This window comes from Microcaecilia unicolor, chromosome 3 (genome assembly GCF_901765095.1).
Source record: "Microcaecilia unicolor chromosome 3, aMicUni1.1, whole genome shotgun sequence".
In the NCBI taxonomy this organism is placed as follows: Eukaryota; Metazoa; Chordata; class Amphibia; order Gymnophiona; family Siphonopidae; genus Microcaecilia; species Microcaecilia unicolor.
This window is the reverse complement of record NC_044033.1, coordinates 148,748,967-148,763,168: the sequence shown is the minus strand read 5'-3', so window position 1 is coordinate 148,763,168 and position 14,202 is coordinate 148,748,967. Positions and strand designations below refer to the sequence as shown.

The window sequence follows — 14,202 nt, the reverse complement described above, 5'->3', positions numbered from 1 at the left end:
AAATAAACGATCTGCCTTTACTATAGGTGTAGGGGCAATAGAACTAGAGGATATGAATGGAGGTTGCAGGGAGGTAGACTTAGGAGTAAAGTCAGGAAATACTTTTTCACAGAGAGGGTAGTAGATACATGCAACTCCTAGGAGAGATGATAAAATCAAAAATGGTGAGGGAATTCAAAAATGTGTGGGTTAGACACAGGGGATGCCTAAATAGAGGATGGAAATGCAACATGGCTGACATTATGTTGAGCAAGATCAAATAGAACTAAGGTCAAAGTTGGGCAGATGTCTACGGTCTCTGTCCCACAAATGACTTAAGACTGAAAGAAGATTAATAAGATCCATCTTACTTGTCATACCAGACCAGTCCACACTAATGGGTTATGTCCACCCACCAGCGGAAGGAGACAGAGGAAAGTAGTTCCTGTGATTTGCCCTTTAAAGGATATTGTGTAGTCTGGAATGCTAAATATTTTTCTCTGTCTCCAGGCGGATGGCTGATGGACTCCTGCCGCAGTTCAAGCTGAGTGTCAGTTGAGCAGGGAGAATTCTCTTGGAGGATATATGCTCCTTTCTGAAGGCATTTTGGACGGAGCTGGTTGACACCTGGTGGTGCTAGGTCCCTCCCCCACCTCTCACTCCTTTGCTCTTCAGTGGTTATTAAGGCGTTATGCCCATCTATTAGCAGATGGAGAGAGAATGCCAGAGCTCTGTCAGCTAGCATCCTGTGCAGCAGCCTCATGTCCAGTATTCTCTTAATGTAGCAGGTGGATAGACATAACCTGTGCAGCTCTGGACTGATTCTGGCTCCTGGCCTATCCCTCAGGTTTTTTTTTGTTACATTTGTACCCCGCGCTTTCCCACTCATGGCAGGCTCAGTGCGGCAGGCAATGGAGGGTTAAGTGACTTGCCCAGAGTCACAAGGAGCTGCCTGTGCCGGGAATCGAACTCAGTTCCTCAGTTCCCCAGGACCAAAGTCCACCACCCTAACCACTAGGCCACTCTCCTCCACAGTTCAGTTGAGCTTTGGGGGTTAGAGGCCCCACATGGACTCGGGGGTAAGCCTGGTGGTGCCTGGTCTTTCCCCCTTTCCATCTCCTTTCTGCTGGGTTCACGGGCTTCTGCCAGAAATCTCTTGCCTCTTTAATAATAAATAAAAATTGGAAGTTCAAATCGGCTGAGGTTGCATTGAAGGAGCCAGCAGTGCAGATTTGACTGTGGAGATTGGATTCTGAGGCAGCAACTTTCACTGGAGCTTTTGAGTACTTTGTTTACTTATGGCTGCCCTCACTGAAACAGTGAAACTTTACTCCCGATTTGGGAGCTGGAGAACAGCATCTGGAAGCTGCAGCATGTGTAATTGTGCTTCTTCTCACAGCCCCCCTCCAGTAGTGGTAATGTGCAGGCAATCCTGGGGACATTTTGGCGGGCTTCACAGTGCTTCCCTCGACCTATGCAGCCATGGCTGCCATCTGTGAGGTGAGCTGATGGGTTTTCCCTCACATGTCTGGGAGTTCGCTCTTGCATGGGCTGCGATGGAGATCAGGGGAGCTGCTTTTGGCAATGTGGGGTCAGATTCTTCTGACATCCATTCTCCCCTGAATTTGTGCCTTTATTTTTGTGTTTTTTTGTTAAATTTGTACCCTGTGCTTTCCCACTCATGGCAGGCTCAATGCAGCTTACTTGGGGCAATGTAGGGTTGAGTGACTTGCCCAGAGTCACATGGAGCTGCCTGTGCCTGAAGTGGGAATCGAACTCAGTTCCTCAGTTCCCCAGGACCAAAGTCCACCACCCTAACCACTAGGCCACTCCTCCACTCACAACCTTATTTGATGAACAGACATATGCCTTTTCAGCCCTCTTCTGCCCCTTCCCCCACCTCTTGGGGGTCCTTGGTGGCCAGCAGTCTAAATCGGTGCATTTGGAGATACAACGGGAGCTAGATGAGGTCTTGTGCTGTCAGATCACAGATTGGAAGCTTCCCTCATGGGGGTCTCGTCCCTCACTTTCAGATCCATTGGATGAAGGGGAACGTCTTCCTGAAGAGAGAGATTATGCACTGGAGCCCAGATGTTCAGGAAGGAGGAGTTACCTTTGCTGATAACCATGGTGTTAGAAGTCCTTAATATTTGTTTTCCTGAGCCTCTTTCCTCAGACCACTTCTCACCTCATGATGACAGGGATCAGAAAGCCATCTAGGATTTGCCATATTCATGCCTCAATGAAAATTCTAATTTTAGTGCAATTGGGCACACCTGAGGTGGGGCTGCAAGTGGCTTGTGCCATGTCTTGGTTGTATCTGCTGCAAACAGTTGGAGTTATTGCAGCTCCTTAAGGTAGACTTTCTTGTTACTGCAGTTGCTAAGAAATCTACCCTGCTTGTTGAGGGTGGTACAGTCCTCAACAATGTGCAAAAGAACAAGGTACTCCCTTAAGATGTCAAGGGGTCAGAGATCATGGACTTGATGTACTGCAGGTACATTATTTTTGTCCCCCTACTGGGCTCACAATCTAAGGGGTTTTTTTTTTTGTACCTGGGGCAGTGGAGGGTTAAGTGACTTGCCCAGAGTTGCAAGGAGCTGCAGTGGGAATTGAGCCCTGTTCCCCAGGATAGCAGCCCACTGCACTAACCATTAGGCTACACCTTCTCTCCATATTCTTTGAGGTTGCCGCTTTATGCTTGCAGGCTGTTACTGCAAGGCAGTGGCTTAAGCATTGGGCTGCGGATGCGGCCTCCAAGTCAAGGCTTGCAAAGCTACCGTTTCATGGTGTAAACTCCTTTTTGGGGAGGACGTGGAGAAAATTGTGAAAGATCTGGGAGATTCCAAAGGGCAATGTTTGCCAGATCACAAGCCAAAGTCTTTTTTCTGTGCCTCCCAGTCTATGTCTGGATTCCAGGAGGAAGGACGTTGCAGACTGAGTAAATCAGGCTCATATCAAAGGCCTCTGCTTCCAGCACAAGTAGCAATCCTCTTGCTGGTGGTGGTGGAAAATAGGCATCCCATGGCCTCCACCTCACGGGAGGCTACAGCCCCCCCCCCCCCCCCCCAGCTCTTTCCAATGATGGGTTCTCAGTCTCAGTCCATTCCTCTGAGATAAACATCGGGAACAGCTGCCTTACATATACTTGTTAGGGTGTTCATTTAGCTGGTAAGCTTGCACTAGGGTGGGGACAACTGTAAATACAGTCATAGATCATGAATAAAATGTGTATTTTGGGAATCTTGTGATTCATGTTCTTTAGGGCTGGATTAAAACTGATAGTTGTGGGATGAGAAGGATTTGCAGGAAATGGGAGCAAAAATCAATCAAATTTGTCTGTTTTGCTTTAGGCGTCTAATGTTTGGTTTCTTTCATTTCTCTTAAGCTTAGTAGAAGAGTTTTTGAACCTGCTAATGAAGGAGGTGCTGCACCACAAGAACAAGACCCCGAATGGGGTCCGCTTTCATTTCATTGACATCTATCTTGAAGAACTGTCTAAAGTTGGAGCAGATGAGGTAAAAGCAATGTAGCCTTTAACTTTTCTATAACAGAAGTGTCTAGTTCAGAAGTAACAGACACTTCTGTTACAGCACAAAAGGGCAGAATGAATATGTTTTCAAATTTGTAACCAGTAGCTCCAGACGTCAAGGTTTCAACCCTAGCCCTTGTCCATTTATGTATCTTTTAATACCCATTTATAGTTCAGCTGTCTTCAAGAGGAATCTGTTTAAAGTTCAAAGAATGTAGTTTAAAGTATCTCTCATGTTTACTTGTTTCATATTTGGATCAAAATAACTGAGCAACATGCTGATCAGAAACTCTTAAGGAGTTGTCTTGGGAACTGTAAATGCCAGTAGGTGAATAGGTTTGTAGTTGGATGTGATTGCCATGGAGGGGAGAAGTACGGAATACCGTCCTGTAGAAGGAGACAAAAATTATATAAAAAGCCCCCAACTCTAGCGCGTATAGTGAGAATTACATTTTGCTACTAATTCTACTATGATTCTCAACCTCTTTCTATATAAATTGTAAAGATTTCTAATGCTTTTTATATGGTTAGGCTATCTAGTTTAATTAAATTACTGCTCAAACATACACTCAGAACCAAGTGACTATCCCAGCCTCACATGGGTTCAGTTTTGCTTTGATCTTTAAAGACTCTTTGGTTAAAGTCCTGAAAATTGGTGCTACTGCTCACAAGCTTTGAACTTGTCTCATGCTTTCTTTAATTCAGATACTGTCTTCATCTCCATCATTTCTACTGGAAAGCTGTTCCATGTATCCATTACCTTACCTTTAAAGAAACTTTCCTTAGGGTACTCCTGAGCCTACCTCTGCTGGGCTCGATGGACCCTTGGTCTTTTCCCAGTGTGGCATTACTTATGTACTTATCCTAGAAAGAAGCAGTGGGTTTTCCCAATTCCATCTTTGCGGTAAAAGCAGTTAGTTTAGCAGGGTTTAAAAAAAGGTTAAGATAATTTCCTAAAAGAAGTCTATAAGCCACTAAGATGGAATTGGGAAAACCCAATTTCTCTGGCAACAAATTCTAGAGTTTAATTACTCTTTCAGTGAAAAAATATTTCCTCTTTCCAGAGCCTCCTTCATAAGAACATAAGTGTTGCCATACTGGGGCAGACCAAAGGTCAATCAAGCCCAGTATCCTTTTCCAAGAGTGGCCAATCCGGGTTACAAGTATCTGGCAAGATTCCAGAACAGAACAGAATACTGATAGAACTGAAAATGAGCTTGCGGAGCTACTGATAGTGATATGCAATTTATCCTTAAAATCGAGCGTGGTACCGGAAGATTGGAGGTTAGCCAATGTAATGCCCATTTTTAAAAAAGGTTCCAGGGGAGATCTGGGAAATTATAGACCGGTGAGTCTGACGTCGGTGCCGGGGAAAATGGTAGAGGCTATTATTAAAAACAAAATTACAGAGCACATCCGAGGACATGGATTACTGAGACCAAATCAGCACGGCTTTTGTGTGGGGAAATCTTGCCTGACCAATTTACTTCAATTATTTGAAGAAGTAAACAAACATGTGGACAAAGGGGAGCCGGTTGATATTGTGTATCTGGACTTTCAAAAGGCGTTTGACAAGGTACCTCATGAAAGGCTACAGAGGAAATTGGAGGGTCATGGGATAGGAGGAAAAGTCCTATTGTGGATTAAAAACTGGTTGAAGGATAGGAAACAGAGAGTGGGGTTAAATGGGCAGTATTCACAATGGGGAAGGGTAGTTAGTGGGGTTCCTCAGGGGTCTGTGCTAGGACCGCTGCTTTTTAATATATTTATAAATGATTTAGAGATGGGAGTAACTAACGAGGTAATTTAAATTTGCTGATGACAAAGTTATTCAAAGTCGTTAACTCGCAACAGGATTGTGAAAAATTACAGAAGGACCTTACGAGACTGGGAGACTGGGGGGCTAGATGGCAGATGATGTTTAATGTGAGCCAAGTGCAAGGTGATGCATGTGGGAAAAAAGAATCCGAATTATAGCTACGTCATGCAAGGTTCCACGTTAGGAGTTACGGACCAAGAAAGGGATCTGGGTGTCGTCGTCGAGTAATACACTGAAACCTTCTGCTCAGTGTGCTGCTGTGGCTAGGAAAGCGAATAGAATGTTGGGTATCAGGAAAGGTATGGAAAACAGGTGTGAGGATGTTATAATGCCATTATATCGCTCCATGGTGCGACCGCACCTTGAGTATTGGGTTCAGTTCTGGTCGCTGCATCTCAAGAAAGATATAGTGGAATTGGAAAAGGTGCAGCGAAGGGCGACTAAAATGATAACGGGGATGGGACGACTTCCCTATGAAGAAAGACTAAGGAGGTTAGGGCTTTTCAGCTTGGAGAAGAGACGGCTGAGGGGAGACATGAGAGAGGTATATAAAATATTGAGTGGAGTGGAACAGGTGGATGTGACGCGTCTGTTCACGCTTTCCAAAAATACTAGGACTAGGGCATGCGATGAAACTACAGTGTAGTAAATTTAACACAAATCGGAGAAAATCTTTCTTCACCCAACGCGTAATTAAACTCTGGAATTCGTTGCCGGAGAATGTGATGAAGGTGGTTAGCTTGGCAGAGTTTAAAAAGTGGTTAGACGGTTACCTAAAGGACAGGTCCATAAACCGCTACTAAATGGACTTGGAAAAATCCACAATTCCAGGAATAACATGTTTAGAATGTTTGTACATTTGGGAAGCTTGCCAGGTGCCCTTGGCCTGGATTGGCCGCTGTCGTGGACAGGATGCTGGGCTCGATGGACCCTTGGTCTTTTCCCAGTGTGGCATTACTTATGTACTTATTCTAGAAAGAAGCAGTGGGTTTTCCCAATTCCATCTTTGCGGTAAAAGCAGTTAGTTTAGCAGGGTTTAAAAAATGGTTAAGATAATTTCCTAAAAGAAGTCTATAAGCCACTAAGATGGAATTGGGAAAACCCAATTTCTCTGGCAACAAATTCTAGAGTTTAATACTCTTTCAGTGAAAAAATATTTTCTCCGGTTTGTTCTTAAGTTTACTAAGTGGGTTCATTGCGTGCCCGCTAGTCCTAATATTTTTGGAAAGAGTAAACATGCAATTTCGTCTACCTGTTCCACCTCAGTTTTTTACAGACCTCTATCTTATCTCCCCTCCAGCCATCTCTTCGCCAAGCTGAAGAGCCCTAGCCCCTTTAGGCCTTTCCTCATAGGGAAGTCATCCCTAATCTGTTTTTTATTTTTTAACCAGTTTTTAATCCACATACTACAATAGCTCTGCAAGTTCATTTTTCAGTTTGTCAGTACTCTGGGATGTATACCAGCCGTCCAGGCAATTTGCTACTCTTCCGTTTGTGAGATTGCTCCATTACATCTTCCAGGTTTACAGAGATTTGTTTCAGTTTCTCTGACTCATCAGCATTGAATACCATTTCTGACATTGGTATCTTCCCACATCTTCCGTGGGTGAAGACCGAAGCAATAATTCATTTAGGGGGTCCTTTTACAGAGCAGCCTAAGCCCAACGCAGGCTTCCGTTGCTCTTCTTCCGGGGACTACCGCCATCCAAACTAGGTTGCTGCGGTAGTCCCACCCCGAGCGGTCACCATTTTTGGGGAAAGGGAATGAGACTCAATATAAGCCATTTCTGTGTGGTGGTTTAAAAAAATTTTTTTTAAAGTTACATTCAAGCGGTTTTACATAGTATATACAGGTAATTATTTGTACCTGGGGCAATGGAGTGTTAAGTGACGTGCCCAGAGTCACAAGGAGCTGCAGTGGGAATCAAACCCATGTCGCTAAAATTAAAGTCTGCTGCCTAACAACTAGGCTACTAACACCCCAGAAATGGCTTGCGCCGGCGTAATCCAGCGGTAATCGGTTATAACTGCGGTGCTGCCCCCCCCGGTTTAAGCGCAAGAGCCCTTATGGTAAAAATGGCCCTCGCACGCGGGGAAAAAATGGCCCCTGCCACTAACACAGGGTCCTTTTTTCATAGCTTAGTAAAAAGGACCCCTTATTCTTTCTACGTGACCTTATCTTCCCTGAGTGCCCCCTTTTACCCCTCAATCATTTAGCAGTCAAAATGATTCTGTTACCAGCCTTCTTGCTTCTAATATACCTTTTAAAAAAGTTTTTACCATGTGTTTTGCCTCCAACCAAATCTTCTTTCCAAGTCTGTCTTTGCCTCCTTGTCAGCATTTGATTTGCCATTCCTATGCTGTTCTTATTATTTTTAGTCAGATCCTTCCATTTTCTGAAGAATTTTCTTTTAGCTCTTATAGCTTCCTGTACCTCACTTTTTAACCATGCTGGCTGTCGTTTGGCCTTCCTTCCTCCTTTTTTTAATACATGGAATATATCTGGTCTGGGCTTCCAAGGTGGTTTTTTTGTATAGCATCTACTCCTGATGTATTCACTGATAAGATCAGTGGAACTATTTTTTGGCAGGCTATGCTCTATTCCTTGGAACGAAGATATCAGTTATAGTAAATTGAGTGGAACCAAAGCAAAGGATTGTTTGGGTTTTTTTGAAATATGGTGACTGTTTTTCTGCAGTGGCTTTTTCTCTAGATAAGAGTTGTTCGCACTGCAGTTTTTGCAGTTTACCATTTATTATCAAGCCGATGAAAGAGAGCCCTTTTGGGTTATCTGTAGTAAAAATCTCCAACTTTCCTGGGGCAGTTGAGGCTTGTTTTGTTAAACGTTTTGAAGGTAGAAATAGTGATGACCCTCTCAATTTATTGAGCAAAACATTTTACACTTTATGGTGATTAATTTTTGCTCTTCTGTAGCGAACTTGTGGTTGTATATAATTTTGTGGAAATAAGATGACTCAAGCATGGCACAGTGGCTTAAGGTTTTCAGCAGGTGAAAGGTCTACTATTTTAAAAGCTGCAGCTTTATCTCAATTTTCTTCAGAGTTAGGGGATAATATACTCTGGTCTGAATTATTAGAAGAAACCAAATCTTTAACCAGGTGGGAACTTCATAGCGCTGCATTGGTTGAATATTGTTAACAGGAATACATACTAAGGGGGTTAAGAAAGCAGCATAGCCCAAAATTATTTCCAGACAATGACGAATTTGTTAAAAAAATGGAATAGCATATTAAGTCAATACTCTGTAGACCTAATGCTGTTATTGATCCAGACACTGCAATTTAAAATAGAAAAATTCCGTAAAGAATTGAAGGCATCTAAATACAAAAAAAATATTAAGGGACAAGAAAGATTATACTGAAGGATATGTGTACCTATGGATGAAAAAGACAGAGGGAACTAATGAAGGAACAAATAAGAAAGTTCGATTTGGGTTATCCTCAGATTCCTCAAGTGGTGATGATGAAGGGACGGAACAGGCGGAGCGGTGTCCTATCAAAGAAAGTCTACAGAGGCAGAGGGTTTGGAAAAAATCGAGGAAGGATGGGACACGCTACTGGATTAAACAGACCAGTAATGCCACATCAGCTGAGAGATGACTCACTATAGTAAACAGACCAGTAACGCGACAACAGCAGAGAGATGACTCTCTGTAGTGAATTTATCACGATATGAATTAACAGAAGAAGGAGCAGTCTGTGTTATCAAAGGGACTCTTATTTGTCCCTTCTTCTACGCATGATCCCTTCCAATTACAAGTGGACTTAGCCAAGTTTTTTAGTGCCTTACAACTTGAAAGAGTACTTTGCTGATCAAACTTCCAAACAGTGTGCTTTTCAGGGTATGGAATAAGAAGAGCACATAGGTTCCTCTGGGTCCCATGGATCCTGCTTTAGACACATATAGAAAATTGGTGCTTCAAAACAAAAGTAAACTGGAACACCATTTCACTGATTTGAAACGTATTTGCATTGATCATATTCTGGAAAACAGAGGTAATATTTAAAAAATGTTACGGCAGCGTGAACAAAGATGGATATACAGATTGAATACGGAGGCCCCTCGGAGATTGAATGGGATGCATTTTACTAATCTAGAGGGCTGTCCCTTTAATTGCAGCTAGCTGATGGGATCGCACAACACAGTGTTTGTAGACCGTTTGGTGCCATCTTGTACCTTCTCACATTTGTTGAAAGTTCCTCCTCCTGATGCAGCTCTGCAAAACAAGGGGGGGGGGGCTTGTTGAGGTTCAGAATTTGGTCGAGAAGTGGTCTGTAATATTATACCTGATGGCAGATCCTTCATTATATGGGACAGTGTTAAGATAAGTGGAACTATTTTTTTTGGCAGGCTATGCCCTCCCTATTCCTTGGAATGAAGATATCAGTTACAGTAAATTGAGTAGAGCCAAAGTTAAGGATTGTTTATTGTTTGAGATATGGTGACTTTTTCTTTTGTAGTGGCTTTTTCTCTAGCTAATAGTTTGTTCGCACTGCAGTTTTGCAGTTTACCATTTATTATCAAGCTGATGAAAGAGAGCCCTTTTGGGCTATCTATAGTAAAAGTCTACGACTTTCCCAGGGCAGTTGAGGTTTGTTTTGTTAGGTAGAGGAGTGTGGTAGCCATGTTAGTCCACTCTTAAGGTTATCAATAGAAATCAAACAAAATAAAACATGGAAAAGAAATAAGATGATACCTTTTTTTATTGGACATAACTTAATACATTTCTTGATTAGCTTTCAAGGTTGCCCTTCTTCGTCAGATCGGAAATAATTATGTCCAATAAAAAAGGTATCATCTTATTTTCTTTCCATGTTTTATTTTGTTAGGTAGAAATAGTGATGACTCTCTCAATTTATTGAGCAAGATATTTTGGTTTGTAATTTTTAAACAACATCCATGCCTGATTTGAAGTCCTAACCTTTGCAGCTGAGCCTGTCAGCTTTTTTTTTTTTTTTTTAAACCATTTTCCTCATTTTATCCCTTACCCTTTTGAAAATTAAATGCTGCTATAGTCAATTTCCTTAGTGACTGCACTCCAGTTATTAGTCAGAATTGATCATGCTGTGATCACTGTTCCCAACAGACCCAACACTGTTACCTCTTATACTAAGTCTTGCATTCTACTAAGGACTAGATCTAAAACGTCTCCCCCTTTTGTCGGTTCCTGGACCAGTTGATTCAAGAAGCAGTCATTTATTATGTCTAGGAATTTATCTCCCTATTACTCCCTGATGTGGTATTTAACCAGTCAGTATTGGGGTAGTGTTATACTGTTGCCAAATTTGCTATCTTTTCTAATTTGTGTTAGCATATCTTCATCTGTCTGATCGTTCAGGCCTGGCGGACAGTAGTATAACCCTACGTGTATATTCTTTCCCTTCACACATGCAGTATAAAATGTTCTGTACTTTTTTGGGCTCTTGCCAGGTATTTGTGACCTGGATTGGCCACTGTTGGAAACAGGATGCTGGGCTTGATGGACCTTTGGTCTGTCCCAGTATGGCAATACTTATGTACTTCTATCCATAAGGATTCCACATTGCTGTGTTTCGTGCAGAATTTTTATTTTGTTTCAGTTCCCTCTTCATCATACAGCGCAACCCCCCATCTATTTTGATCCACCCTCTTGTGATATAATTTATATCCTGGTAATCCAGTGTTCCATTAATTGTCCACCTCCCATTAGATCTCTGAGATACCTATTATATCTACCTCTTTGTTTAGTGCTATATACTCTTAACTCTCTTTTCTTATTTTTTTAGGCTTCTAGCATTTGTATACAGACACTTCAAAGTGTGTTTTTTCTTGCATCTCTAAGCTGCCTAGAAGTTGACAGAGATAATTTGCAACTTTTGCTCTGTTCCACCCTTAAACACTCCCGGCTTTCTTTCACCTTTGTTGAAACCTTTCTATTGGGATTCCATAAATGTCCTGTTATAATTGTATACTTCAAAGATACCTCACTCCTAACCATGTGCTCCTGAGTGACTATTGGCTTTCTCCCCTGTTCTAATTTAAAAAGCTGCTCTATCTCCTTTTTAAATGTTAATGCCAGCTGCCTGGTTCCATCCCAGTTTAAAGTGGAATCCATCCTTTTGGAATAAGCTCTCCCTTCCCCAGAATTTTGCTTAGTTTTAACAAATCTGAATTCTTTCTCCGTGCACCATTGTCTCATCCACACATTGAAACTTCAGAGCTCTGCCTGCCTCTTGGGTCCTGTACATGGAATATGGACCATTTCTGAAAGTGCTACCCTGGAGGTTCTGGATTTTAGCTTTCTATTTGAACCTAAATTTGGCTTCCAGAACCTTCCTCCCACATTTTCGTAAGTGTTTTTGGTACACACATGTACCAAGACAGCTGGGTTCTCCGCACCCTGGCCTTTCACACACTTCAACCACGATATCCATTACACATGCCTTGGGCGAGATAGTGTTGTTGGGGCCCATCTTCAGTTTTCCTCTCAGGGCCTATTCAGTTCTAGCTATGCCACCGCCTCAGACTAAAATACATCTACCACTGCCCTTTGTTGGCTCCCACTCAATCAGTTCCTAACTCATTCAGTCACTTGAGGGCCCTTAACAGTGGTGCTCAGTTTTTATTGGTGTAAATCAAACATATGAAACAATAAAATACATATCCCAAAACAGAAAATATTGTATTAAACAGTAACAGGAAAAAGAACACACAGCAACATTAGATCACCATTTTTTATTTATATTCCCCCCCCCCCCAAAACCATCCCCTCTCTTCCTCTCCAAAACTCCCTTTCCGGTTAGCCAATTTTTATAAACAGAGCGGAAGGTCTACGTTTTTATAACCCTCTGCCAAAAGGAAAGAGAAAGAAAAGAAAAATAAAGAGGAGGAAGAAATATCGAATCATCTCCACTCCCCCCATAACCCTCCCAAGGTGGCATCTACTAGTATTCAAACTTTTCCCCCCTCTAATATATTGGTCACCCAGTCAAAGCAATTAGAGATTTGTCTGACAAATCTACTATTGGTCCCACCTTGGATACTGTTATCCACTGTATACCAGAACTAAACCCAGAACTGATGCTTTGATATGCTTCCTTTCTTGGAGTGAACACTTATTATACAAGCAGTTTCTAAACCAGTTTACTACATCATTACTGACCCCTAGGCTGCTCAACTTGTTTTGTCTGCTTCCTGAATGGAACATCCTCTGGATTACTGAAAAAACTCCTGATGGAGTTTATGGGATATATTGTGAGAAGGGATGTTGTTTGCAGTATTGGGATGTTCCTTGATTTATTCTTTTTGCTCGATGAAGCTAAGTGAATGCTATAAGTCTATATTTATGGACAATATTGAAACTCTTTGATTTTGTTTACTAGATTCTCTCTATATATTTGTGTGGGTTGGAGGCAACTGTGCACTATTTAAACGGTCCTTTGGGATGGGTTTTCCCCCCTTTTTTAAAATCTATGATGTTGCTCTTTAAATCTCAGATATGATGTATGTGGGACTCTTATTTTGTATTAGTATAAGGTTTTTCTCCGCATTTTTTTTTCAAAGACTGTGTCTTTTAGTGATGTTATTGAATGGAAAGGTTGCCTCCTCCCTGACATATTTGTGATACAGTACCTGTGAGTTTATTGTGAACTATAGGAAGTAAAACATGTCTTAAATGAGCAGAGTTTCTAATACAGAATACTGATGATATGTAGAGAGCCTTTGGAGACAGCTTCCAAGTTCATGCCTGATTTGTTTTGCTGGCCACCAATTTCCTGTTACAGTCTGATTTTTCAAAAAATGTTTCTTATATATAATGCCACTATTGGTTTTCAGCAAAATTAAAAAGGAGGTACAGAAATACCTACACAGACACATAACCATAATACTCAGCATTGTGTAAAACTTGCCTCCTTTATTTACAGCTTATGGCAGACCAGAATCTGGAATTGATAGATCTGTTCTGCAAAACTGCTGCTGAAACAAAAGAGTAAGTGTCATCCTTGATCTCTGATTTTACAGTGCAGGATTCTTTTTACGCTCTGAGAAACAATGGTCATTGTAGGAGTACACAGTGATTCTTCCACTTAAGCTGAAATTTACTAAGTCTAATTTGTTATTGGGTTCCATGTAATTTCCTTTTTGTTTCAGTATCTGAAATCTGATGTACTTTGAGTCATTTTTCTTTACTACTAAGATTGCTGCCTGTAAGGAGGAGGAGGAAGAAGAAGCATGCTGTATTTCTGAGACTCCACCTCTTTTCCTAATATATAGAATAATTCCATTTTTATGGATTCACCTAATTAGATGATTAGTCCCTGTGTTCAATTAAACCTCACTATTAATCCATTTTGAGAGTTGTAAATCTTTACCTTGATTCATCTTAAGCAATTGGGATTTGCTTGTGTGCTACTGAGTTGGTACCCAGTAAACCTTTAGTCCATTTTCATTTCTTTATTTGTAGACTGCCTCTCTAATTTTAAGTTGGTATAAAGCAAAATATTCATAGATATATCATAAATAAATATAACAGAGTTAAAACATACATACAAAAACACAATTTTAAAAATACCAAGAATTAAAATGAATGAAAGGGTAAAAAAAAACCTAAGCTAGTTAGATCAAAGGCATGTCTAAAAAGAGCCAAATTTGTTTCTAAAAATGTGTTCAGATGTGTTGTTGCCCATTGTGATTGTGAAAATTAAGGAATACACAGTATGTATCCCCTTATGAGGACCTCAGCTACTAAAGGGCTTATAAGCTTGAGTTCTTTTCCGTAGCTAATCAGAAGTCAAACCCTGTCTAGCCTTAAATGCCAGCAATAGTAATGTGAATTGGCATTTTTGCTCAGTTGGGAGCAAATGTAGCTTCA

The 14,202-nt window shown here is 41.3% G+C and overlaps 1 protein-coding gene across 1 annotated transcript in view; it reads left to right on the top strand.

Moving 5' to 3' along the window:
• LOC115465754 (ribosomal RNA processing protein 1 homolog B-like) overlaps positions 1-14,202 on the top strand; it is a 127,461-nt gene that overhangs the window by 30,032 nt on the left and 83,227 nt on the right. The window contains 2 exon segments of the mRNA XM_030196459.1: positions 3,368-3,497; positions 13,256-13,320. Of these exon segments, the coding sequence (XP_030052319.1) occupies positions 3,368-3,497; positions 13,256-13,320 (195 nt within the window).